The 26,870-nt window shown below is 39.6% G+C and overlaps 2 protein-coding genes across 3 annotated transcripts; both read right to left on the reverse strand.

Annotated features, from left to right (window-relative positions):
• Nucleotides 1-949: 949 nt before the first annotated feature.
• IAH1 (isoamyl acetate hydrolyzing esterase 1 (putative)) lies at nt 950-6,714 on the reverse strand. Its single transcript, XM_057371502.1, has 6 exons — nt 6,601-6,714; nt 5,440-5,492; nt 4,848-4,996; nt 3,851-4,012; nt 2,001-2,119; nt 950-1,310 (listed from the first exon to the last, which is right to left on the reverse strand). Exons 1-6 carry the CDS (start codon nt 6,679-6,681, stop codon nt 1,143-1,145), a joined length of 732 nt encoding a protein of 243 aa, XP_057227485.1. The 5' UTR covers nt 6,682-6,714; the 3' UTR covers nt 950-1,142.
• Nucleotides 6,715-7,137: 423 nt separating this feature from the next.
• On the reverse strand, nt 7,138-26,743 carry CPSF3 (cleavage and polyadenylation specific factor 3). Of its 2 annotated transcripts, XM_057371512.1 has the most exons (18): nt 26,643-26,743; nt 26,120-26,183; nt 24,917-25,014; nt 23,864-23,992; nt 22,945-23,122; nt 21,292-21,381; nt 20,129-20,279; nt 16,868-17,043; nt 16,182-16,340; nt 15,279-15,425; nt 14,143-14,295; nt 13,627-13,735; nt 12,764-12,862; nt 11,601-11,695; nt 10,969-11,056; nt 8,902-8,971; nt 8,188-8,284; nt 7,138-7,539 (listed from the first exon to the last, which is right to left on the reverse strand). In XM_057371512.1, the coding sequence occupies exons 1-18, from the start codon at nt 26,711-26,713 to the stop codon at nt 7,438-7,440; spliced, it is 2,076 nt and encodes a 691-aa protein (XP_057227495.1). In that variant the 5' UTR covers nt 26,714-26,743; the 3' UTR covers nt 7,138-7,437. The 2 variants fall into 2 exon arrangements, with proteins under 2 accessions (XP_057227495.1, XP_057227501.1); XM_057371518.1 differs by lacking the exons at nt 24,917-25,014; nt 26,120-26,183; nt 26,643-26,743 and having other exon boundaries at nt 7,139-7,539; nt 22,945-22,994; nt 23,864-23,915.
• Between the last annotated feature and the right edge of the window lie 127 nt (nt 26,744-26,870).

Genomic DNA, 26,870 nt, shown 5'->3' on the forward strand with positions numbered 1-26,870 from the left:
GCCAGCTTGTCTTAATTATTTAATGAGGCAAAAGCAGGCTAATGGCACTAACAGTGCCAGACAGCATAAAAGCCTCTCATTACTCTGTCACTACACAATAAACACACCTGTTCAATGTCAACATAACTGTTACTACAGCCAAAATTATGGAGAGGTAATATTTGCACTGATACACTATTTGATTTTTATGCACAGCTCCTTTTATCCTTATTTTTGCTGCTATCTGGCTTGCTAGAAAATAGTTTCCCATTTTTTTCCCTACTTGTTGAATTTCATATAGGTTTAAGGCAATTTTTTTTTTGTTTGTAAAAGCAGTTTTGTAGTTTGTGTTCCCTTGGCCAAAATGTACATAGTCTACAGTACTTACATGAGTTGTTAAATTATCACCAAATCTCAAAGTTCACCTGGAAGGTCTCCTTAACTTGAYGGCAAATGACATGAAGATGCAGTTTTGTCAGCAGAGATGCAGACCTTTTCCAGTAGTTTCTCCAAGCTCATGTATCAGCAGTTTCATACTGTCCAAAAACATGCACTGGTCTGAAATCTGCGCCTGTACGCAAGAGCTGGGTATAAAGAAGCTGCTGCTGGTGCCAGAGTAAGTTAAATTTTAAAACCCCAGCTCTAAACTACTCTCTATTACTACTTAAGCCAAAGTAGAACTCATGGAACTGCCTTTCCTGCTGCATTACATCCAAGTAAGTTAATCTGGACTGACATTAATGGCTCTTGACAAACTCCACACTACTGCCTCTCACAAGCTCCTGTTTAAAGCAAGTGGATGGTATTAATCATAGCAGTCCCCCAAGCTCAGCAAAGCCGGGAACTGGTCAGGGCAGCCTCTGTCCCTTGGCCACAGAGCAGCTGAGACATGATTTCCTCCGAGTCTTCCAAGGAAAGAGCTGCTCATCCCCACAGCAGCAACAGCATGAAGGCAACAGCAGCATGAAGAAAAACCACCCCAGGACACACCCAAGTGGTCTCACCTTTATTCTCCTACAGACCAAGAGAAGRGGACAGCCAAGGGCATTGCTGGGGACTCCCCAGTGCCCCGTTCCCTGAGGACACACTGTTTGCAGCACGTTGCTGGATAATGGGCTGGCTCTGTCCAGCGTGGCTGCCCCAGCTCCCCCCTGCAGGAGATGTCACAGAAGACTGGCCTCGGGATTGGTGTGGTCCACGTCACGCCAGTAAGGAAGCAGTGAAGGAAGAGCAGACAGTTTGTTTTCCAGGCGTGACCAAAGCTGAGCTGCTAGAAAGCTGTTGCCTTTTGCCGATAAATGAAGACCATCAGACAAATAGGAAGAGAAATCCTACAGGGCAGATTAAAAACATGTATTAATGTTTTTGCTAGCTGCAAAGAGGTCTTGAGTAATTCTTTAAAGTCACCTGGTACGCTGGTTTTATTCTTCATCGTTTATTTAAAATACTAAGAGAATGTTCTGATGGCAAAATCACTGCTATTCATCAGAAAAAGATCATGGGATGAAGTGATGCCATCAAAATATTGATGCACTACTAAACAGTCTACTGCATCAGGAGTGCAGACAGAGAAAAGGTTCAGTGTCCAAACTGCAGTTACCTGCTCACAGGAARGGTCTGCAGTCTCCCATGGATGAGTTTGGGTATTTGGTCAGAAGCATCAGCAACACCCTTGTGCAGCCAAATCTGACCTTGAAGTTAGCCCAGCACTGCACAGTGGGTTGGACAAAAAGCCACCAGAGGCCTCTTCCAATAAACTATTCCAAGTCCAAGGAAAAGCCTATTGAGATATAATACACTCAGGGGACATTTGCTAACCATGTATCATGGCCAGGTTGTATAAAGCTTTATTTCTCATTGCCAACTATGATGCACTTTGGATTATTTTTTCCCTTCCCTAAATTTGGATCATTTTGTATTTTGTATCATTTCAGGGACAATGCAGCACCACTGGTTCCTCTCTGCTAAATGATGCATTTCACAATTCATGACAGTTTCAAATATTTCTRATTTTATCATACCTGATTCTTCTGCATCAGGGTCCAGAGGTCGAGCACATCTGTGCCACATTCCTTGGCGACCTGGACACAGGCCTGGGCGTACTGCCCGGTGGTGGCATTGCAGCGGTTCAGTTTGTCACCTGCCAATCAAAACCAAAGGGAACATCCAGCAAGGGCCACTGACACACTGTGATTTCAGTCTTCTGTGGCACACATGAACAATCAAATTAAATCAGCATACTTAACCAATCACAAACTAAATCCAAAGCACAGCAATGTAAGTGGCCAGAAGTTACAGCATGTACGGTCTTTGTCAGGGCAACCTTTGCTTCCAAGTCACTGGAAAATGTCTCTTTTTAACAAACATGCAATAAGTGAGAGAGAAGCAACAGCAACAAGTACAAAGGATAACTCTGCTGCTCACAGCTTGCACCTTCTGGCAAGCTTCAGGTGAAAGAAGTGCTTAGATTTAAAACTCTTCATACACCTGCTAATGGCAGGTAAAACAGAGTTAAGTAAATGGAAATCTATTCACAAGTTACCCTCTGCTTTTTGGCTGACTTCCAAACGCAACTGCTCCTTCCAGTAGCCCTCTTGCTATTTTTCACACTTGGATGAATGCTCCTGTGAACATCCCCATTCTCCTGACTCCCACCTCTCCTTTGCTCTGACACCTATCTAACAAAACTAGAAATAGGCAGAACATTTGTCCTTGATACTGGAGGGCAGATGGTCTGATACTGCTGCTTACTGTGCCCACAATGCTTCATTTGTGATCCATGGTGTGAGATCACTSTCTTCTGTTCAGTTCCTAGATAGTACTCTCTTTTAGACAAATGCTGGCAGATTCAATGTTGTAAATGCAAGTTTCCTCCATCCCTACCCCAYAAAAAGGATAGCTTTAAGAGGAAAATGGATTAACATTACAAGTACTCCTTGATAGCTGGGAGCCAGAAAAGCAGCATTAGAGGTGTGCTCATCTCATCACATCAAAGCCTCCTGATGCAAAATCATACAATAATTTTGTCTAATGTAATGCAGTTTAAACTTAGTCATCTTCAAAGTTTTACTGCTCTGATTGAAAACACAACTCATGATATGCAACACCACCTAAATTATAGCAAATGGTGCTACTAAGGCACCAGCTCTGTCTTGACCTAACTCAAAATTTTTTTATAAATGCACAAGAAGTGGCCAAAAGTGTTCCAACAGAAAAGAAAATACGCTCTCAGGAGGTATAAACTGTCACTGCTGGAGTCAGTAGGATTATGGCAATTTCCACCAGCTCAGTAACAAAGCAATGGTGCTATTATGTCTCCAATTATGCTTAAACAGCATAATGGGAAATAATTTAACTACCATTTTCTTCTTTTCAGGCACTTTTATTAGCATACTTAGAAYATTATATTCTCTGATACTGTTTTTTTAACTTTAAAATAAACCTGGCTGAGATATTACTTCTTATCCAAATGCACATGAAATGTGCTGTACCTAATATAAAATTTTCTAATGCACACAATGACAAAATATCTTCCATTATTTACATTATTTTGGAAGCTGCTGGGACACGATGTAATCTGCCTAGGACATGTTGACAAACACCATGTTCTTAGAAGGCAGCCACTTCTGTCAGTTCTATGCATTAGCAGATCAATCAACACTTTGGAAAGGACATTAGTAATTAGTTGGTACTTACTCCATGAGCTTATCCAAAAGTTGTTTAGTAAAAGTTAGCAGCCCTTTTCCAACAAGTCAGAGAACATGACTGCAACATGGCACACACACCAAGGAAATCACCTGACAGCCTGGGATCTGTCACTTACACTGCTGGCAAAATGCTCAAATTCAACCCATCCTCGTAATTCTATTACCTTTGGCAAGACATTCCTTTTCCCAAGCTGATTCCTGAAGAGGTGGTGGTGTGATCAAAATAATCCTGTCTGCAGTAATGTCTACTGACTTCAGGTACTGCACCATGTTCTTCAGGTTTGTGGCGTATTCCTCCAAAGGAACGTGCTGCTTTGGGTTCAGCTCTGTGAGGGGTGGAGCACAGGCATCAGTGGTGCTGAGCTCCCTGCAGGTTTGTTACACAGCATAAAGGGACTGTTACACCCTATGGCCATCATGGACACTCATTTCCAGCATGCAGTTCCCCTCAACAATGGATTTGGGAGGTGTGGTAGGAAAATGCTGATCCTCAATACTCAAAGCAGACAAATCAAGAGTTTAAATAGAGCATTTCCAACTAACACAAATAAGGCACAGGGGAGAAAACCCCAAGAGCTGCAGCTTTTTAAGATGCAGTCTTTTACAACTTTGTATCTTAACAGTAGAACACATRATCACCTCAAACCTCACCTGAACAAACCCTGAGATTTCTAATGCTCTCGGATGCTGAGAAAATTCTTGCAAGTCCCATAGACATGCAGTCAGTCCTTCATGATGTTATCATTTTGATTAGACTCTGTCCTGCTATGCTTATGTGAAAGAGAATCCAAATGCTACCTTCCCACCTTTCCTCAGCCCATCTGCCAAGAACTCATTAAAYCCTTTAAAGGCAGAAAAACCTGCTGGATGCCCAACTCCAATTTTAGGCAACCACTATACAGTAAGTCTTGAGCACCTTCAAATTTACTTTCCTAATATTAAAACTCGGTGATAGGGAGAGAAATGGAAGACACTGCATGGTTTAAATACAAATGAAATGACTGAAAACAAACCTCTCTATAAATGAAAAGAGAGCAATCAGYTCCTGGAGAACTGGCAGGAAAAGCCTGTGAAATGTTCTGCCTATTCTGCAAAACTGTAAAACCATTTTAAGAGAACAGGGCACAGGAAAAAAAAAAGACAGAAAGCAAGCCAACCTACCTTTCAAAGCACTGTCATTAGCTCCAAAGAAAATAGTAACTGCAACAATACTGTCAGCATTAGTACTTCCAGTGATCAGCCGTGGAAGAATCAATTTAGCCCATCTGGTGTTGTATCCTGAGATCCCACGGTTCACAACATCACATTTTCTGAAATGGAAACACATATCAAAAAGAGTATCTCTCCTCTGTCCACCAAAACAAAACTTGGAAGGCTCTGAACCATTCTGTCAAGCTATCTGCCTCCATCCCTCTCAGAAAAAACGAGATGTCACAGGAGTTTTCAATAGGATCATGCTTTGCAAGCGCACACAGATTGCACATGTAGTATTCACCTGTTACTCACACTATGGAACCGGACAATCCTGACAATCACTAAGGAATTTTTAATTTCCACTCAAGCTTTGAGTGCAAACATCCAAAGAGTATTCTACCAGTTCTGGGCATGTTGCCCAGAAGGCAGTTCCACTTCATTAAATGAATGAATGTCAATAAAGAAACATGCATTAAATATTAACCACTGTTGGTTTCATTTAGAAAAACTGCATGACTTTCTGCAGGCTACAAATTACTTTTGAAATTCAGGCTCTTACCTGACCAGTCTCTCAGCAAGGTATGCCCCCCAGCCATTTTCCTGGAAGGAGTACTGAAAACAAGGAAAATAGTTAGATCTTTCATGGAAAAGCTTGTTCCCCAGGGCTCAGCCCCACCACTGGCACCTTCCCGCCTCAACAGCTTTTGTGCATGGCCTCTGGTACTGCTGTAGCAGCCTTTCCTCTCTCCCTGCCCTGCCCCTCGGGTCACAGTGCTGTGTCCCCACGCACACCACTGGCATCCAAGGCAACACGCGGCTGCTACCTACAGAGGGACAGACCCTGGAGTCCCTTCAAAATACAAACTAACTGCAGTCAGACTGCAGTTTCATTTCGTCCAGTGAAGGTTTGTTGTGTTTGTTTGTAGTATTTTTCTATTTTTCAGATCCTTTCATTCTGAAGAGCACCTCTCAAAAACCCTCTCCATATGCTGCTTTGGAGTGCGGTTTAATACCTACCTCTTCCAGAAGCAGAAAAACAAACCCCTTCTTATTGCCACCGTACTATCCCCTCCCTGCTACAACTCTGCACAGTGAGTCGGCGCAGACACCCATCTCCCATTAAAAATAAACTTTGTCTCTGGTCAGAGATTTTGTCATCAGAGCAGCTCCGTGACCCACCACACAACCCACGCAACAAAAGRCAGGGACCCCAAACCAACACTAAAAAGCTGGTGCTGCCTCACAGGACATGTTCACCAGGCCGTGGGCCGGTCACATCAGTGAACCTGAGGCTGGGCGAGCTCGACACCGGGAGCTGGGATGCACCAGGCGCCGGGGAGCGCGGAGTGCGAGGTCTCTGCAAATCCATGGGCAGCACGCTGCGCTCCCTGCATGGAAAATGCCCCCGACACCGAAACATCACAAGCTACACCTTCACCAGATCGCGCCCCCGACAAGGGGACCTCAGGAATTTTTGTGACACRGCTCCAAATTTCGTGAAGGCCCACCAGGCGTGAGGGCCCCTGGAACAGCGTCACGGCGGCTCCGGTAGGGATGTGACCGCGGTCCCCAGAGCCGCCGGACCGGCATTTCCCCGGCGCTTTCTCGGTGCTCGGCCCAGCGCCGGGAGGCTGCTGAGCCGCCGATCCCGGTACGAGGAGCCGGGCTGGCCAAGGAGCTCCGCACGGGAATTGAGATGCCAGGGGCGGGCGGGCGCTACCTCAGTGATGGAGTCCCCGAAGAGGAAGACTTGGGGCCAGCGCAGGAGCCGCCCGCGGGCTCCCGCCTCCGCCAGCGCCATGGCCGCGGCCGGACATCCGCCGGGAGCGGCGGCAGGAGGGGCGGCGGCTGCGCTGCTTCCTCTGCAGCGGGAAACGGGCGGTTCGCGGAAAGCCCTGGTTACARCCGGGTGAGGCTCTAACCCCTCTCGATGTTCTCTCGCCTCTTCAAAAGATTCATTGATGCAGGTGCGCGGGGAGAGCGCACCCGGGGCAGCCGCGAACCCACCCCCTCACAGCAGCACCCTTAGTGCTGCCTGAAAGCACTTTAAAAAGAATACGCGTAATTTTATGTTTTTTACCTGTTTCAAAGACAGACTTCGTTCTTAAGAAAATGCAATTCCCTCATTTAAAAGGCGTCATACTGTTTAGCTTGCTAATGACACAACTGGGGAAGTGTCACTAATTTTGCCAATACTACTGATACACTGATTCTGCTAATACTATGAAGATCATCAGGTGCCATTTTAATCAGACAAAAGGAGGAAAGAAGCACGCACAAGACAAAGTTCTTTTGTAGAAAACTCGGGTTCTGTTGATATTTTTCAAAATGACATAAAAGCACATATGCACACCTTGCCTGATTTAATTGGATCTATATGCACAAATACAGTTGTTAGGAAGTTGCTGATCCATTATGTGAAATAACTGCACTTTCATATTCACAGAATTCATACGTTTGACTTACTGAAGAAAAAAAAATTATTTACTCTTTAAAAATAGCCCAAATAAATTGAACATTTAAGCTTTTTTTAAGCATCCTAGGCTATCTACAGAGGTCAGCATACTGGGCTGAGGGCATCATAAAGCCTCTGTGCAGCCAGTTCCACCATTTCACGAAGGGATTCGTCATCTTCACTTCCTGGCTCACAGTCAACTGTCTGGGAACAAAAAGAGAAGGATGTTAGAACTGGCACTTCATGCTCCTTTTCAGCATATGAAGAATGCTTGTAAGGGGAAAGGAAAAAGTAGTCATAGGAATTATCATGAGCAACACTCTGTTTTCCAGCATGGTCTACCAGCATGTAGATGGGTTCAGGGAAGACTCAAGCAAGTCCTACTGAATTTTAATTTTGAAGCTTAATTTTGAAGCTTAATTTTGAATCTTAGGTTCAAAACTACTATGTAAAACGCATTAAGTTTCGTAGATTACATTTAATACGAAATCAAATAAAATTACATGAGATTCAGTCCCTGGAGATTTTATCTGTGAATTCACTCAGACTATATTAGGTTAATACACACATGCATTCAGCACAGAGGTACAGGCATCAACCACACTGATGTTCCCACACCCATGATGACATTTACACCAAAAAAATCCAAATAAGTCAATTTTTTAGTAAAATGAATCTTCCTGGAGAAGGATGCCCACCCCAAACATGCAACTTGATCTACATTCACCCGGACTGCTCTACTTCTAAAATGAAGGGCAGCATTTGAGTAGTAATATTGTTCTTGGTCCTGTGGCTTTTCTAGACTCTAAGACGGTGCCTCCTTTAATTCAGTATTAACTTTGCTCTACATACCCGAGTGTCCAAGGAAATGTTGGCAGTCTTTCCATCCACTGTGATGCACAGGACAGAGTCATCTTTGGAACTCACACAGTCCTCTCCAAACATATCCCTAAAGCAAAGACCCACGCATGTAAGATGTGGCCAAACAGCAAACAGCAAACTTAGGTTTTTCTATTAACCCTAGGGTCACTTTGTCAGAGCATCACCTTTCAGCACAATTATTCAATTCACCCAGATGTTATTACAAATATCAGTCTTTATTATGACATGGCTATCAAATAACAGTAGGTATTGTACCAAAATAATCTGATCATAAATGAAGGGAAGCATTCCTTTAATTTCAACAGAGGTAAGATTTCTACATAAATAACAGAATACACAACAGAGTAAGTTTTAAAAGAGATGTGATCCAAAACTGGGGATTTTTTAACCATAAAACCATGGTAGCATATTATACTACATAATGCCATTGTTGCATAATTTTTGGAGAGACATTTTAAAATCTGCTCCTGGAAGAAATAACTGGGCCTTTTATTCAAAATYTTAATAGTGCTGAGAACCTTTTACTGTACCTCTTTAATTCTTGGCCTTCACAGWAATTAGACTGAAGTAAATTTGCATMAAGTATTTTTACATAACTATMTTTAAACTCTATTCTAYTAAGATGATTGTATTTACAAGATTAACAGTGATCATTTTCCTTTAGAAAAATATATACCAACTTACTGAAGCATGATCTCCATTCTCTTCCTATACACATCCATATCTATTTTTTTTGAAATCTTACTTACTGCAGCTGAAAAGAAAAAGAAAATTTAYTTTCACAAACATTTACTGGGAGTGAAAAATAGCTAACTGATAGATCCTAGTCATAAACTGACTTTCCTAAAAAAAGAATTAAAAAACTAAATAAAAGATGTTTAAACAATTTATTTAAAAAGTGTATTAAAAAAAGATAAGCATGTCAAGAAAATGCATACATTTCATTATATTTTTCTGAACTTACTACATTTTAAAACAAAAAACTCTGCAAGTCTCACTTTTTAATTACCCTATTTATTAACACTCATTACTTCTCACATTTTCTTTAATTAACAGAGAAAATAATCTATTTTCATCAGTTGTTTATAATCCCTGCCACGTCATGGAGGCCGGGACCATGTGGAGAATAAAAAAAAAAAATAAAATAAAATAAAACTGGACAGTGAATGTGAGTAGTAATAAGCACAGACAATCCTGGAATTTGTTTCAACATAGAAAGTTGAAATAAAAATAATACATTTCTTTACAGCAGGTTTCAAAATTAAGAGGTAGTATAAAATAAATAATTATGTTCAAAAGAAAATTACTTAAGTATTTGATTGTTAAAGAGTCAGAAGTCTGTAGGAAGAGGTAATTGTGAAAACTGCTATCTTTTTCACTGATGGATATAAAAAACTTCAAGTCTTTTGAAAATCTAGTTTTCAGTATTTCTAAATCAGCTAAAGAATTCAGAATACAGTGGTAAGTTAGAATTTCTGAGAAATTCTTTGAAGAACTTTACAACTGCAAATGACCAAGCTTAAATATTACTACTAATAAAAAAACCACTTTAATATATATATTATAATTTACCATTCCTTAGGTAAAATACAGTAACTGAATGTACTAAGCAGGATACAATTTTATCCTGGAAATGAGGTAAATGCAAGCACATGGTCAGCTAAGCAAAAATAATTTAAGTTATTTTAATTCAACCTCCTGCGATCCTGGGAATATACTCTAAAATACACATTTGCAAGAAATCTTTGGAATGTTTTTGCCCCAAATAAGAATAAAATCCTGAAAGRAGCCACACCTGAGATTAGCTGATGACATCAGCACCATGAAAAAACATGGGAAATAATGTTAAAAGGGACATAAAAATACAAAGAAGATTTAGTTGCAGGGTGGTGAAGGGTGGAGAATCTAGATACTGCCACCAACAAATCATACAGAAAAAGGATGGACTACGAAAAATCAGGCTAGGGCAGATATTACAACAAGAAATGTAAAAAAATTGGCAAAATAGCAAAACGTTTTCTTGCATCTGTAGAAAGAAAGAAAAGAGGGAAATAAAAAAAAGAGGTCAAAGTCAATTAAAAAATAAAATTTCTATTTGTTGTTAGTTTCATAGAGCAGAACATGCAGACATGGCCAGAAGGGCTTATATATAGTGAAAATTATCACAACCAAAATCAGAAAATGACACTGAATTTGTTTAGGTCAAGGTTGCTGCAAAACCTTTACTCCCAAACAAAGTAAGAACTGTTATGGGAAGTTATAAACTCAGGTAAGAGGATTTTTAACAAATGTGCTGAGTCAGGTATGGGACTAAACATCCACAGAACACTGACTGGTATTATACAAAATTGTTAAAATGTAATAATAAAAAGACGAGTAATCCAGTGTAGATAAAAACCTATTTGTCCAACAAAATCATAAAATGGCCTGGGCTGGGCCATACAAAACTTAATCACTTTAGATTTTTTTGTGTAAGATTTAATTTATTTTAAACAAGGCCATRTTTTCCACAGTCAGCTACCAGTTGCCATGTAGGAAAAAGTTCCAACAAATGAACATATCACAAATAATAAAAACCAAGTTGTAATTCTGTTTCTAAGGAGCAAATTTTACTCCTTAGTAAGTTCCATAGGGCAAGGAAATACAATAAAGGGATCRCAATCTATTGGAAGGCATTATATCCCTCTAAGATGGATGTAAAAAAAGAAGGAGGAAATGTCTCCATTAAATAAGCATACATTAAACATATACCTTTCTGTATTTTGGGATTTGACTGAACTTCCAGTATCACTGTTGTCACAGTGTCTGCATACATATCATTAGCAGGATTCGCCACCCACTGGAAGACAAAAAAATAAATTCATAATTTGGAGTGAATAATGCAGCATAAAGACAATATCACAYTAATTGCATTCTCCTTTTTTTCTTTTCCCTGAATTCCAGCTTCAAATGAATGTCACACATTTGACACCAAATTATTAACTACTTTTAACTGAGTGAACTCCAGTAACTTGACATGAAAAATTCAAGCTTTTGAATGTTTCTGAGCACATTTACAAAAAATTAACTACCACAACTCTTTGGGGGATGAAGGAACACCATTTGATGTTATTTCCAATTACAATCTGCCAAATAGAAAAAGGGCACCAAATCTGCCATTATACTCATGAGATGTGGCAAAGAAAAGCAACTGGCAGTGGATTAACCAAATAACACACATCCACACAGGACCACAGCTGAAGGGGAATTTTATTGTAGCTTTCACTCTACTTGTCATCCAACAGAAAACTACTTAAAACATTGAATTCTGCATGGCATCTGTATGGTATTATTTTGCAGAAACTGGAGAGTGAAATACTTCCTTCTCCCTCACCAATGCCTACCTCAAGGACTACCATGCCAGGTTCCTGGATCACAGTAATGTTTTTGAAAACCTTCAGGGCTGGTTTTTGCTGGATTTCTATTTCTTCTACATCACCTAAGAAGTGACAACAAATGGTTAGCAATAACGAAATTATACTGGAAGCAAAACTAACTTCATTTGCATAAGAAAATAGATCAGATTAAGAGGGATTGTTTGTTATCACAACTGCTCAGAGCAGCTCACAAAATAGAAGCTCAGCTCACGTACTCTCTTCCCTTACCTGACAATATTATTTTCTTTGTTCTGGATTGTTTGGGGTTTTTCATTAGTTAATACTGATCATTTTACTTGYTTTGAATTCTCATATTTGACTAGCTTAGTACACTGATGGCGAGTACACAMGCAAAAAAGGAAACACATGAGAAATGTAGTTAATTCTGCTCCGTTTGCAGAATTACCCAGCTCTTACCCCCTGAAAGGAAAACCCATTGCTCACATAAGCATGGAGCTTAAACCAAAAGCACTTGTATGCCTGGTAGCACTCAGGTTATTGAGACCTGAACCTCAACTGAATACAGGTGCTCCCTTCATTACAGACATGACTTAGATTCTGACATAAAAGAATAAAAAAAATCTGAGTTTAAGTCCGGGAAGGAAACCTGCAAAGCATGTGTGCCTTCAGCTGAACTACGACAGGAGCTGCCCCTAACATTTGATAAAGCCAGAGTGAGGCACAGGGGATCCTCCCAGTGTCAGCTTTAAATGGCTTCTCATTCAGGAAAATGAGGGGGAGGCACATAAGAAGYTGTCTGTCACAACAGAGGGCAGGGCTCTTGTTTTTATTAATTGGATGGCATTACCCACTCTATTTGAGGCTAGAGATACAAGATCAATTAATAAAGCTTTCATCAGAGTGGCCAGAGCACTCACTTTGGGGGCTGACAGAGACAGCAATCAGCCTATGCTCTATATTGCTATATACTCATCACTTTGTAATATGAACACAGTAGATAGCCCCCCAAAAGCTGTGTCATACTCATGAACTGCATCTGACAGAGGCTGCACAGTCTAATGAAAGTTATAAAATAGGAAGAAATTTCCACTCAGAAGACCTCTGAAGACTGGAAGTTGTTTTAGAAGCTGCCCAGTGTAAATCATGACCASGTCCTTCCAAGTACCCACCGGTAAGTTTCTGTAGCTGGTAATAAAGCAGATTGAAAGGGCCCGTGTAGGGAATGGCTTGTGTCTGTGTTACTGTGCTCATCGCCAGGTCCGTGTAATCTGAAACCATTTTAAAAAGCACTTGTTAAAAAACAGCCCTCTGAATTTATTTCCTAATAAATAAAATTGCCTATTTATAGGCCTATTTATCTATTTATAGATAAATAATGGTATTTATACATTCAAGACAAGACTGTTGAAAAGGGCAATATATAAAGGGCAATATATAAAGAGCAAGGTGAAGCACCTATTATAAGATAAATAATATATTTGTGGATAGGAAACCAGCTTTTTAGATTATCCTGCCATTAGACACAAACAATRAAATAGGGCAGCAGAACTGCTATTCCCAAAGCTCTTTTGACCTTAGATTTAATTCCTCTTCTATTCTGAGACTAGATCAATTTCTTGAGTAATAAAAAGCATAGGACGACTACACAAATATTCACTGTTCTGTAGCTTTTTACACCAGAAACTAATGACATTTTAGAAACTGGTAAGACTAYTGATTGAGGTGCTCTTTGTTTTATGCATATTCTTGCAGAGAAAAAGGTTTCAGGTAACCAGAAGGGAAATGAAATTTTGCTTCTTTTCCGTTAGAGAAAGAAAAGATTATAAATTTGAGTGAACAATGAGTTGAATGCCTTTCTTCTCACTACAACAGTTCAGAACRTTGGGCAAAACTAAAACGAAAAAAAACTAAGATGTTCACTAATTGCTTATGAAACACAAAAGTGCAGGAAAAAAAACCCAAAGCATTATAAGTGTTTTAATGACACAGTAAGGTTCAATTACCTACTGATCACATCACTGTCTTTACTTACTGGAGAGGTCACACGGAGAAAGGATGTGATAATTAAAATTTCTTTTAACTAGGATTCCAGAAATTCTCTGTCCTTGCTCTGGTTTCTTATCTGCTAAAGATCCCATCACCTGGAAAGAAAAAACACATTTAGTGCACCAAGGCAATCTGAAGTATTCACAGCTTCAAGTAACTATGGAGATGAAATGCGGTTTTCTCAGAAAAATCAGAGTATAAAATTAAGTCTCAAAACAAAAGAAGGTCACAGTAACCTAGAAACTTTCTGAGATGTAACACAAGAAAAGTTTGGAAAAGTGAAGAACCAAAGAAAAAAACACAAAACAACAAAAAACAAACCTCAATTAAAAAACCCCAAACAAAACCCCAAATACAAYTAAACACAAAACATTCACATACTTTGAGTCCCTGGAAAACAGGATAATTTGAAATCAATTAAAAATAGTCTTGGAAGATCACATGCAGCTTCTATACCAGAAGAAAACAGTGTTCTACAGATAACAAAACAATGATTTCATACCTTGGCAAGTTTTTCTCCTCTGAAGTTTAATGTCACAGCTTCAGTATTCCTAGGATTATGAACTTCTATATGAACTTCATCATTATCCTCATACTCCCGTATTAATGCTGCTTTCAATCTGGCCATTTCATTCTGCTCACCATGRACTAAAATCTATTAAAAAGACAATTTTCCTTTTAGCAGAGGTTATTTGTCCAACCAGACGTGAAGTAAACAAATTATCCAAGAAAACTGCCATATTCTATCTCATCTTTATAAAAATGCAATTCCATGAGGTCACAGTGTATGAAACGTGAGCTCAATTATAGTTCTGTGTGTCTTTGAATTTTCCACATTATTCAAAGACTGAGATTTCACAACCCTGAGCTTTAGTTGAAAAATCCATGCAACCAAGCAGACTGCATTACAGAGATCCCATTTAAGTTTTCATACACAAACATAYTGTTGTATTATGAAAGGGAAGTATTAATTGAAGTTCAACACTAAAAGTAAGTCAGCTTTRTATTTTTGCTTCTGTGTGTAGCTAAAAACATAATAAACATGCAATTCGGACAGGATGTTTCACAGTTCATCATTTTCTTTGCCAAGTTAAATCTTTTCTTCTGCTATGATTTTTTTTTTTCTTTCTTATCTACGCTTGCAGTTTCTCTGTCAGTTTCAGACCCCAGTCCCCATTTTCACATCCTGGTCCTTCACACCTCCTGCTTCCTGTGATTTCCTTGTGCTTTTCCCTGCAAGTGCTGCTTTTGTCTTTTGCTGTGTGCAACGTTATCTTACATCAATGTTTTCTTACTTATTTTGGGACAAATTCAAGTGGATTATTCCAATATCAGCATCCCCAACTTAACATTGTCCTATAGTGTATCTTACTTGCACAAAACACTGCTGAAACAGATTACAGACCACAGCACTGCCTGGAAAGTCATCCCCAGGGATCCCACATGCAGACACTCAAGAACAAGTTCATTTTCACTTTGCTAAGGTAACATGACAAAAAATGATTAAAATCTCCATCTTTAATTATTGAAAGCACAGGGATGCTGGCTACTGCTAGACACCAGTCCCTGCCTTGACTCAAGGCTGTGAGCTGGTTTGATGAATCCCCCTCTAGAAAAATGGGCAGTGTGGATACTGACCACATGTGGAGGTTTCAGGGCCCGGATAAATTCACTAGTTTGTTGATAATCTGTGTGAGCAGAGAAAGAAATGTAATCCACAGACATCTTCAGTGGGAGTTTCTGCCCTGACATAGTTGTGATCTCTTCAGGTTCAGACATGATGTGCTAGGGAAAAAAAGCACCTTAATTAAAAAAAATGAAGCTTCCTATAGACACCATATAACTATTGTTTTACATTTCAAAAATCAAAGAAATAATAGTGGCAGCCATGTTAAATGTGAAGTAAAAAAAAATAGTATTTCACAGAACATACACTGACACATGAAAGAAGCATGCACAGCACACACCATTTCATCCTGTGMATCCTCAACAGATCTGTGCTGAGAACATCTGTTTACCTTCTTCCAGATAAATCTCTCTAATTTGCATCCAAACAGTAACAAGTGTGTAATTTCTGTCTCTAAAGGCAAACCTAGATGCTGTGGTTGGCTTTAGCTGCTGGAATTTGGAAGGATTTCATTTTTACAGGCAGACAGCAGCACACAGTGCACAAAGCAGTCTCATCTCTGACACATAAGTGGCGTGAAATTTAGTATCAGCTTCTCTAGAATTAGGATTAGGGCTGCCTTCTTGAAAAATTAAGCACTGGAGAGGTCTAAAGTATCAATCACTCTTTCTCATGACAAGATAACCGCCCCTAGAAAAGATTACTCTGTATAACATCACCAGAATGACCATATGCAAATTTTCTGCACTTTTCATTAATATTAGCTAAAAGCAATCAGTTTTAACTACGCACTTATACATATCTGACAATAATCTCAGTAAATCAAATAAAGACACTTGTTACTGACCAATTCTTCTTAAACCTAATATGAATTCCACCTGTCATTAAGAGGTTATGGTGGATTAACAACTCACCTTGGCAAGAGTTCCTTCAACGCAGTACCCTGCAATAATGACTCCATTTCTCTTATCTGTGCACCAGCTCTCAAACAGCTCCCTGGATAAGCCACTCTGCATCATACCAGGGGAAGCCATCACCACACTTGGGCCAATGTCATCAAAGTGATCCATACTCTAAAAAGACACCCAGTGACAATATCAGTTACCACAACTCACTTAAACGAAGGACAGCCCAGCTGCGCCCTTGAACAACCTACAAGAAGGGCCCTGTGTTCACAGATTATACCCCATCCTCACAAAAAGTGCCCTTTGCAGGAAAATTCCTCTTATTGATACCCACAAAGAGTAAACTGCAAGCACAGGGATCTACAGGGGAAGAAATGTTGGGCATAAGCTTCCCTCAAAGAGCCCTCTAAGCACTAGGTCAACAGATAACTCAGATATAAACCTGGATGTAATCAATCTCTTAGGATATTAAAGATATTCATGGGCTCAGCTGGTTTGAGCAYGGTGCTAAAAACACCAAGGTTGTGGGTTTGATCTCTGGAGGGGCCATTCACTTAAGAGTTGGACTCAATGATCCTTGAGGGTCCCTTCCAACTCAGGGTATTCTGTRATATCAGGATATTAAACATGCAAACTATTCAGCAAATATGAACTCTTCTGTCACCTTCACCTTTTTGTAAGAACCTCAAKCTTACCTTCAGATTACTGATATGCTTGAAAACAAAAGGATTGTTGATGTTAATTTGCTTGCGGATTTTGTCATTCATGGCATTGACATATGTCTGATAAACTGCCATACATTTYTTGGCCAAAGAGGAGGCGTAGTATATGGGGATATCATGGAGTTCAGGATGGTTCTGCCAGTACTCATCTAAAATGCCAAACAAACACAATGATAAAAAAGAACAAAATAAAAAAACTCCATCCACCAAACAACAAAACACAAAATTACATCCGCATGATTATTTGTAAAGTATGTGCTTCTCAGAAACATTAGTAATTCYTGTAAAACAGATTTACCAGGGGGCTTTTTCATTTTTATTACAGAAAATCATCATCACAGCCTCTTTGTTTTCAYCTGCTTTTCTAAAACAGTCACCAGCTGAAACTGTATGCAACCAGTACAAAAAAACAGGCAAACAAACAGGCAAACAAACATGACAAAGGTGAACTTCAGATCCCTTGGCAGGTCAAATTTCAATCAACCACCATTTACAGCTACAAGATATAAAGTGTACATGATACTACACATCAATAAGTGTACATTTATGACAAAAGAAGCTTTACTACACCTCTACAATAAAGGTAAAATGTCCCTGTCAAATATTAATTATGCATCTAAGAGCCAGGAACACCTGCACACAGATTTGTCTGTGAGAGTTCATCATCTGAACATTCTGTAAAACAAATCCACGGAGGTCAAGGTGAGAAAGAATCACTCAATTATCAACCCTGGCTTTCTGTATATCACCAACAGTTACATTTTACAAGCCCAACTGGAACAAGAACAAGGAAAGAGCCTCCATTAACCACAATTTATTTTATCACTGATGACAGCAGCCATGACCTTTCCTTAACACAAAGAAGAAATCTGAATGCAGCTGCACAAATATAACTCATCCATTTTTCCATCTAGATACAGTCCTGCTAGTCTGAAAGATGTTTATGTTGCACAGTCGAGGCACTATTGCCCAATAATAGACGTATACTGTTTTGGCTGTATTTGTGCATTTACAATGACATCACAATGTGCTTTTGCCTAACATTTCTGATTTGCAGGCAAAGCTTCTCACAACATTTCAGAGAGGTTCATTGCCATGACTACTTTAATAAACTCAGGTGTAAGGCGGAAACAGCCAGTAAAAATAACCAGTCATGGACTGAATTCATCATCATAATTTTCTACACCATAACACAGTATTTTATTTTTGTCACACAGTTACAGAAAGGAGAAAAATAAACACAGAAGCCTGCAGGCTCAACTGTGTAGGCATGTGAGATGCAATTGCATTTTCAACCTAATTAAGCATCCAATTGCATGTCTAGCTTTGCTAGATGTATTTTCAAGCTTATCTTTAGAAACTCAYTTTAATATCTACACACAGCAAAAGGAGGCAAACAAACTACAACCTAATGGCTACACAAGGTTGAAAATGTTCAGGTTTTATGCTCTTTACAAAATAAAATAACTCCTCTCAATCAATGAGAAGTACTAAATAATTCTGTAACACTGAATACATCCTATGCCTAGATCCAAATTTCTTGTCAACATTTGAATAGACTAGTAAGACATTTTGAAAACAAACTATTTTCTAATACTGAGCTAAACTGAAATGAAAAGTGAGAAAAATTTCTAGTTTAGGAAAYACTTCATATTCAAGACCCCTGAATATAAGCATTTTAAGCTTAAGTTAGTTATCTTTTGATCTTGCCAGCATTTGAATGAGAGAAAAGACTAGTGAAAAAATCACGTAACGTAGTACAAATTAAATGTACTAAAAGGAATCAAAGAGGACCAGGTATAATCTACTTAAGAACTGTTTTATCTGAAGTACCATGTAACARCTATCTATATATTTYAYRTGAATGYCTTGCGTTGATTTTATGRTAACACTCTATTCCTATATTCCATSTGCTTGTATGCCCAATATGTGYTTGTGCCTTTAAATCTGACCCGGAAGGAGGGGCAGGRGYGGCTGGGAAGSCAGCRKGGGCAGTTCAAWGCTGGGGCTTGGGTAGCTCAGCTGGGCACTGCRAGAGCTCACCTCACTGCGYGCAGGAGAGTTYTATGGTTGCTGCTTAGCGAGCTTGGGTTTGTTAACTTGGGCAAACAGCTCTCCCTGGACTGCCACCCCTTCTGTGACTCCTGTGATTTTCTTCTGGCGCGGATTGGCGGGTCTCCAGTCTGAGAACTGAGAGGCAAGCGCTATCAGCTGGGGAGCCAGCAGGGACAAGCCATGCTGCTCTGTCTCGTCCCAGACTATGGCGAAGCCAAGCCAGCGACAGAAAAGCGCACCGAGCCCTCTGTTTCATCCACAGTGAGGAGAGGACTATCGTCAGGTTTCCACTGTTGCCCAGGCGGCCACGTGGACTTTTCTTTTTTCCTTAGGACAAGAGCTGCACCATCTTTCTCCGCACCATGTGCCAAGCGGCTGTGGGGGGAGGGGGCGGTGTGCATTCCTGGACTTTTAAATATCTAACAGTTACTTATTTTTTTATCTGTGTCCTGTGAGCACCTTGTTTTGTTAATGAACTATTTTTCTCTTCACATTTGCCCAAACATCTGTTTCATATTGGTGGGAAAAAATTATCAAACTTTTTCACATCAGAGGAAACATTTATCCCGTAACATTTCTCTCTGAAAACATTGTCTCAAACCAAAATGTGAAGTAGCTTGTTATGTTCATGTACAATTCTCACTCAATTTTGTTCAAAAGTGTAACTTGCTTTTCATTATTATTAGGACTTCAGAAGTGTTAGAAGGGCTCTTTATGGTCTTCTAAGTTTTTTCTAGAGCTTTTCATACAGGTTTGTGAATTAAAGGGCAAAACCAGTGGAACTTTGGAATAAATATACCCCGGGTTTTTTAGCAGTRCAGTTTAAATGAAACGGTTCTTGTAACTGGTTATTATTTAATTTGTAAAAATAGTTCTTATTTCCTGAAATCCTGATTCAAAAAGATTTAAAAGCCAAGCACATATTACCACACCTTTATCTTTTTCTTTCTAGGTCTYCCATCCCACCTCACAAAGCAGAACTGATGGTTAAGTCTGGATTTACCGGATTTTTTGCATTTGAACTAACATCATTACATATTAAATTATCAGGTAATTAATGTGCTGTAAAATAGTTGAAGAGTTGTTCAAGGAATTATCATATCTGAAAGACTGCACATGAAAACATTCTGTATGTGACTTTATGTGTTTTTCATTAAGAGGAGCTGGGAAGGTACATACCTAAAATTAGAAGTAGTTCTTGAGCTCGACCCAGGGCAAACACAGGGATGAGACCTCGGCCCCCTCTGTTCACGATGTCGTGAACGGTGTTGCAGAATCTGGCCTCCCGCTCTTCCCTTTTTTCATGAATGTGAGTGCCATATGTGGATTCCTACATTTGGAGAGACAGAGTATTGAAAGGACTGACACAGAGAATAATTCCTGATCTTTTCTGAACCCAACAAAATAAAGCAGAAAAACCWACTGGTGTTAACATGTTGGGGAGAGRAGGRAGAGAGAAAAAGAGAGGGAAATSTCAAAGCCACCCCCAAACTCCCATAGCCACTCCCACCAAGGTGAATAACCAAAACTTCCTCTCTCCCATACCCCTCTAATCAATTTAGACAGACAGATCCTRTTAGCACTAAAAAAGCCAGAGCTACTAATTTTGATGCTTCTTTTAAGAGATTTCAAATTTAATGTACTTATTTTCCTAACTGGAAATGCTGCCAGTGCTTTGATGATCACACTGACTTGGCACATAGTGGTGCATGTGCCACAGTTTAACCCCTGGCTAAAATGAAATAAATAAATAAATGATAGGAATTCARCAAAATACAAGATTTTGATGTGAATTAAATTTAGGTCATTGGTTACAGAGAATAGCTAGAAGGGACACAGTAAATGAAATAATTTTGAAAGATCCCAGTGTTTGTTTTCAGCTGAAACTGTAATTTATAAAGTTTCCCATGAGCAGCTGTTTTCCAAACACGGATATAATAAAATAACTTCAATCAGAAAACAAAAAAAAGTGGAACAGCATTCAGAGCACCTCCACCAAGGACAAACTTTTAACATAGTWGGAAGTATGTTAGGATCTACTAAAAGAGACATTTGGCTAATTTGGGATTGGTAAAATGCCAAGTCAATWTCTAATAAATAGGTCTTGGAAAGGTTTGTCTAGAGCGTTAGAAGCTTCATCAGAAGAATTATAAAATGATAATTAGACTTTTCAATACAGTGGGAAGCAATGTCATAGTTCTGAACACCCAAGCATTTTGGGTATTTAACACCAAAAACTACCATTAAATCTCCACTGTCCTTGTCATTCCGTTTTGGCTTCAGTTAAGTCATACCCCTTATCCATAATTAAACACTAATAGAAATGATTTTGCAAAACTTACAATTATGAGAATATCGGGTTTAATATTGGGAATCTCTGCTGCCATCAGGTGTCTGTCTTCCTGCCTTGAGAAATCACCTGTRTATAACAGCTGTTGGAGACAAACAGGTACTCTGGTTACAGGTTCTACCAGGTCAGCAGCCTTTAAAAAGCTGTGCAAAGATCATTTCAGGGAATTTCTTGATAAAAAGGTCAGCTGTACTTTAAATAAGACTCTTCTGATGTGAACAATGCTTACAATATTACATTAACTGTACTACAAGTATTTAAACCCCAATAATAAAGTTTTTTCAAGCAATACCATAATTCCAACAAAACTAGGTAAACAATTACTAAGCTCTTATTTTTGAGATATCAAGATGCCATTTTCAGATTTTTGCACACTTGCACAGACCATTAAGAGGTAACAATTTACATAACATAAAATACAGCAGTTGCTAAGGGGAAAATAAAACTGCATCTACATATCAGAATGCAAATATAATGAGTAATTCATTAAAATTACCTCTTAAAAATATTTTAAGATTTGCTGGTATTGAAAAAAGCTTGTAATGTAGTTAATTTTCCAAATGGAATAATCATGYTCCCCATTACACCAAGAAGTAGTTTTTAACCGTTATGTACTTTTAATGGATTCTTAACTCCAGGGAGGAATGCAACTTTCTGCACCCAAACTGATAGCATTTATTTATTTAACAGCAATTCCACTGATGGAAATGTGAATAATAAATAACATCTAGTTAGTGATAGCAGATACCYGATCTCCCAGGTAACCTACTATCACAACCTTCAGTTTCTTCACAGGGAATTAAAGAAAATAACAGATACTAAAACCCGATCCATTTGAGTCATGCACAGTAAGAGGGRAATTTTCATCATCATGCCTCTATCAGAAAAAAACCAAAAGAGCAACATTAAGAGATCTAAATTCTATCATGATCATTGTAAACTTGGTTCTATTTCTAGGCTTTTTTTAAACTCTAATCATTCTCAACCATTATAAATAATGAACAAACTCCAACTGGGCAGCAAGCCTCAGAACCACCTTCTCTCTTCCCTCTTCAAGGCTGTGTGAAACCCTCCTTGGACGGTGGTTGTCTTGCTGAACTCCAATKCATGAGTTTCAAGTATCTGGTTTTGGCACAGTGCTGCCTGGGATTAAATGATGATTTACTTAATCCCTCTGTGCCYAAAATTAATAATAATCCAATTTCTTTAGGTACTTTAGTATAAGAACWTTGTGAGAAAAATGTAACTACATACATTGACAAGTGTCATTCTAGCACTTGAGACAGGCAGTCACGTAAATGAGAATTCCAGAAACAAACATCTGTTCACAGGTTTTACTAAAAGGCAGCTTCCACACAACTGCCTCAAGCTACCAGCTGCCTCTGATCAGATCAGCAAGGAAAACTACATGTTTGGTGGCTCCAGGTCTGAGAAATGTCTCAGTCTCCCACACAATCCAAACATTTTACCTGATCTTGATGTCACTTGCCAGTTTTAATCAACAAGAAAATACCTCAAGGCCTCTCACTTTGACTTGAGTCCAARTCTACTGGACAGCCACAGTGGTGGGGCATAACAATAATAAATAATTAATGACTACATTAGTACTCAGGCTTGATTTCTACTCGTAACAAAGAGAAAATACCTTCACACCAGCTATTTCAATCATAAACATGGCTGCTCCCAGAACGTGGCCTGCGTGGTAGCACCAGAATTTGATTCCTGCCACCTCTTTCACTTCATGGAAGTTGATGGTYTCAATCTTGTCCATGCTTTCTTCAAGGTCTGTTTCTGTGTAGAGCATGTCATCCGCTGAGATGTTACTGGATGTAAGTGAAATGGCTAAATATCAGCTTATCAGAACAGCTCAAAAAAACACTTTCTGGATTTTTCCCCACTGACAGATTTTCGTTCTGTAACACCACACCTCCTATTTTAGAGATCAAGTCCAGGTACTCTAATGTAGCTCATCTAAGGAGAATTAAAGCATCTTTCTTYTGAAAGGCTAGGCTAGAACAGTCTTTTCAGTTCAGAATCTGCTTGGTATTTCTCTTAAAGTATCAATGGATTCCCAGCCCTGGAGAGAGATCTGCAACTTATCTTGTAACAGTCCTGAAAAACCACATGGATCCAAGCTTTTCCCACCAGCCCAGAACACACAAGGTAAGAGGATCAGGTTTCTGATTTAAGATCAAAACAGCTGAGATAATGCTCAGGAACACTGCAGTCACATGGCAATGATGTGTGAAGCCATGAAACTCAAGAAGACAAAAAAGATAAAAGAGAAAAGAACCGCAACATGTACATAACAGAGCACTCTTTGTACATTTAATATTTAATCTGTCCTTGTCCTGAAGAGTGATTTGTATCTTTAGGAACTTAAAATTCACTACAAACTATCCATGAGGTAGTAAGATAATTCATTACTTCTAATCTGGTTATATGTAATGGTGCTACTTATGACAGCATCCAGGTTCATCCAGCTACTTTTGGAAGCTTCATCTTAAGTTTCCCATGGGATGTATAGGTGAAACAATTCAGGAAGAGACCACCCATTAGCTTACCTGACTTTAACATAGTCTGAAAGAAGCCATCTGTAAATAGCTTTTGTGGCATGAGTCATAAACGTCCTTCCCTTAAAACTTGTTTTCTGTAAAAACCACGGTAAAGCCCCACAGTGATCTAAATGAAAACTTAAAACAGACATGCAAATCCAATTAATACATTCATATTACACAACACTAATATATAATATCTATAATTCACTTCTTCACTGGACTAACATGGTGTCATGAAAATCCAGAAACAGACTTTTTAACCTTGCTAACTGTGCTGGTCTATATTCTGCAGTCTAGTGACTAAAATACAACCAAGAAAATAACACAGGAAATTCTCTACTAATTATCCAAGTCTTACATGTATATATCAGACTTAACTTCTTTTTGTAATTTCCATATAAATTTAGAGGAAGAAAAGGAACAGGAATCAGTGACACAATAAACATCAAAGACACAAGAAAGCTAAAAGCATTATTCTAATTTTGCATGTTGCACACTAGAGATTAAAATCAAATTATTTGTTCACATTTCTAATTTGACCTATATTAAGAAAGTATTTTTGAAATACAGGTAGAATACACATACCACGAAAACTCAAGATTTTATAGAGACCTGTTTATTACTGATTACATCACTTAGAAACAGCTCTCCTCATCTTTCAGCCACTAAGCAATACTTAAATCACATTTAAAGCTTGTGTAAGTCTCCCAGAACATTTTCATTCAAAGCCAATAGAGCAAAAAATATAACCAATACTCTTCTACCGTCTTTGTGTAGAAAACACTCTAGAACCTGTCACAATGGTGTTAAATCAGGCTAGGTTATAAAAGAGTCYGAAATCACAGTGAGCTCACTGAAGAGTTGTAATGTCAAAGGTGAATGAACACCCTTAGTCCCTAATTCTAAATGGAGGTCCTTCAAACTTTTTTTAAAAAATCCGGTAACTAAAATTTTTCTATACCATCTAAATAATGCCTAATKTCAGCCTCTCTTAATAATGCACAAGTGAACACAGCTCAGACCATGCTCAAGTTATTTGTTCTTTCAGATGTCACTTACTGACTGATGAGGAGGAGGTCAATCTCAGCTGGATCTATCAAATCAATGTAAGGAAGAGCATCCATTCCTTCCARCCCAGGATGGATTCCACAATCAAGCTGAAAAATGAAAGGAAGTTAAAGCTTCTAACAGAATAWACAAAAAACCCTCTTCCATTTTGGATCATAGACTATGTCATGGATCAGTTATTAGTGACTGGTAACTTTTAGAATAATGAAAAAAAGGTCTTTTTTCATTAAACATTACTTTTAGCATTGGATTCCAAGTAGAATGGCTTGGGTTGGAAGGCACCTGAAAGATGATCTAGTTCCAACCCCCCTGCCACTGGCAGGGACACMTTCCACTAGACCAGGTTGCTGAAAGGCCCACCTAACCTGGCCTTAGTTGCCAGGGATGGGGCAGCCACACCTTCTCTGGGCAACCTGTCCCAATGCCCCATCACCCTCACRGTGAAGAACTTCTTCCTAACATTGATCTAAATTTCACTTACTTTAAAACAACTCCCTCTTATCCTATCCCTACATGCACTGGCAAAAAGTCCCTTTCCAGCTGTTTGCAGGCTGCTTTGGGTACTGAATGGCTGCTCCAAGTTCCCCTACAGAGCCCTCCCTTCTCCAGCCAAACTATCAGCCCTCCCCTGTAGGAGAGGTGCTCTGATCATCTTTGTGGCCTCTTCTGGAATGGCTCCAGCAGGTTCACATCCTCCTCATGCTGGGCTTCTTTTCTCCACCAGGAAACAGCTCTCAAAAATCCCAACCTTGGTTTATAATTTTATATCCATGCAAGCCTTCATCCACACTTCCACATCACCTAACCATTCAGAACCAGTGTGTGCAAGTTATTTCAGCCACCAGCTGAGGACAGCTGGCAATGAGGGAGAGAACCCATCCTGACAGGTGACCGTTCACACCAACATAACTGTTGGCAAACATTAGCCGTATGTTCCACTAAAACCTGAATAGGAAAATCTTAGAATCCGCACTTCAGACAATTACATTCTGTTTGGGAATGTGGATTTATTTTACAGGTCAGCCTCTGTATCTTTACTATCATACATGCTATACTGCTTCAGAAAGCCACAAAATGTGCCTTTTCTAGCACTGTGTCTGACTTCAGCGCACAGCCTGAATTTAACATTTAATTTTTTGGTGATAGGAAGTACCACACTGAAAGGGTATACAAATATATTCAGGCAATAATTACCATTATTTTTCTTCCTTTAAACTCCAGAATGATGCATGACCTTCCTACTTCTTGACCAGCACCTCTGCAAAACGATATCAAAGTCATGAGCACTGAAACAATCCACAACACATAGACATACTTACATTGGGTGCCTTTACTGGGATTATTTCTCTGTATAGAAATAACAACTGCACGGCCCTTTTAAGCTCAGATATCTAAAGTAACCGAGCGGCTGTACTTATCTCAAAGGAAACGAGGCCCTACGTAACGCAGGAGAAATAAAAACAACCTGTTCGAGGAAATTATTTTGGCCTCTTCCGTTTTTTACCGAGCATTCGAGTCTCAAACTTTGACAAGTGTAATGAAATTTCACCCAAGCAAAAACCGGGCCGAATAAGCCGGGAGTAGCATCTTCAAACTGTCCCCAAAACAACGCTTGTGGCGCTACCAGAACCCCCCTGAGCCCGCAGTGGCATGTTTATCAGGGAAAGAAGCAGCTCCCAGCGCGGTGCCCCGAGCCCATCGCAGCCCCCGGGCTCACAGGGGCCGGATGAGCAGCTGGTCGCTCTCCTCAGCCGGGATCAGCGCCTCCGCCTTGCGCTTGGCCGCCATCGCGCCGCTCCCGCCGCCTTCCGCCGCCCGCCCGCGCCTGCGCCTGCGCCCGCCCCGCGCGACCCGGAACGGATCGGGAACGGAGAGGGAGAGGGAGCAGCATCGGGAGAGGGAGCGGCTTTTTGAGAGGGAGCGGCATCGGGAGAGGGAGCGGCTT

This window comes from Malurus melanocephalus, unplaced genomic scaffold (genome assembly GCF_030028575.1).
Source record: "Malurus melanocephalus ecotype Western Australia unplaced genomic scaffold, MMel_1.1 scaffold_6, whole genome shotgun sequence".
Lineage (NCBI taxonomy): Eukaryota > Metazoa > Chordata > Aves > Passeriformes > Maluridae > Malurus > Malurus melanocephalus.